The 386-nt window shown below is 45.1% G+C and overlaps 1 protein-coding gene across 1 annotated transcript in view; it reads right to left on the reverse strand.

Annotated features, from left to right (window-relative positions):
* LOC119589425 overlaps nucleotides 1–386 on the reverse strand; it is a gene marked incomplete at its 3' end in the record, with an annotated part of 4,739 nt that continues 4,353 nt past the window's right edge. The window contains 1 exon segment of the mRNA XM_037938032.1: nucleotides 1–302. Within this exon segment, the coding sequence (XP_037793960.1) occupies nucleotides 112–302 (191 nt within the window).

Raw genomic sequence — 386 nt, forward strand, 5'->3', positions numbered from 1 at the left:
AAAACTAATAAAAATACAAAATAAACAAAAAAAGTCAGTAACAATACATATATATTATTATTATTAACAAATAAATAAAAAAACGGTCGCCAGCCAATCCGAAGTTTGTACTCAATACGCTCCCTTCTCTTGGAAATGAAGGCCCTGGAGGCTGGCGACGAAGTACTCGAGGTTGACCTCGCCGTAGCTCGGGTCAGTGGCCGACGAGATGGCCGAGGTCAACGACGCCTCAGAGATGTTGAGGTTGTAGACGAGGTTGTAGGTGGAGGCCACGTGGCGAACCTCCTCCGGCGGCAGGTACCCTGCGGGGGGGGGGGGGGCACATTTGATTTTCTTTTTCGTTTTCAGTATATTCGGCTTTAAATTTCGTTAAAATTTGAAAAAAG

Source organism: Penaeus monodon, chromosome 25 (genome assembly GCF_015228065.2).
Source record: "Penaeus monodon isolate SGIC_2016 chromosome 25, NSTDA_Pmon_1, whole genome shotgun sequence".
Lineage (NCBI taxonomy): Eukaryota > Metazoa > Arthropoda > Malacostraca > Decapoda > Penaeidae > Penaeus > Penaeus monodon.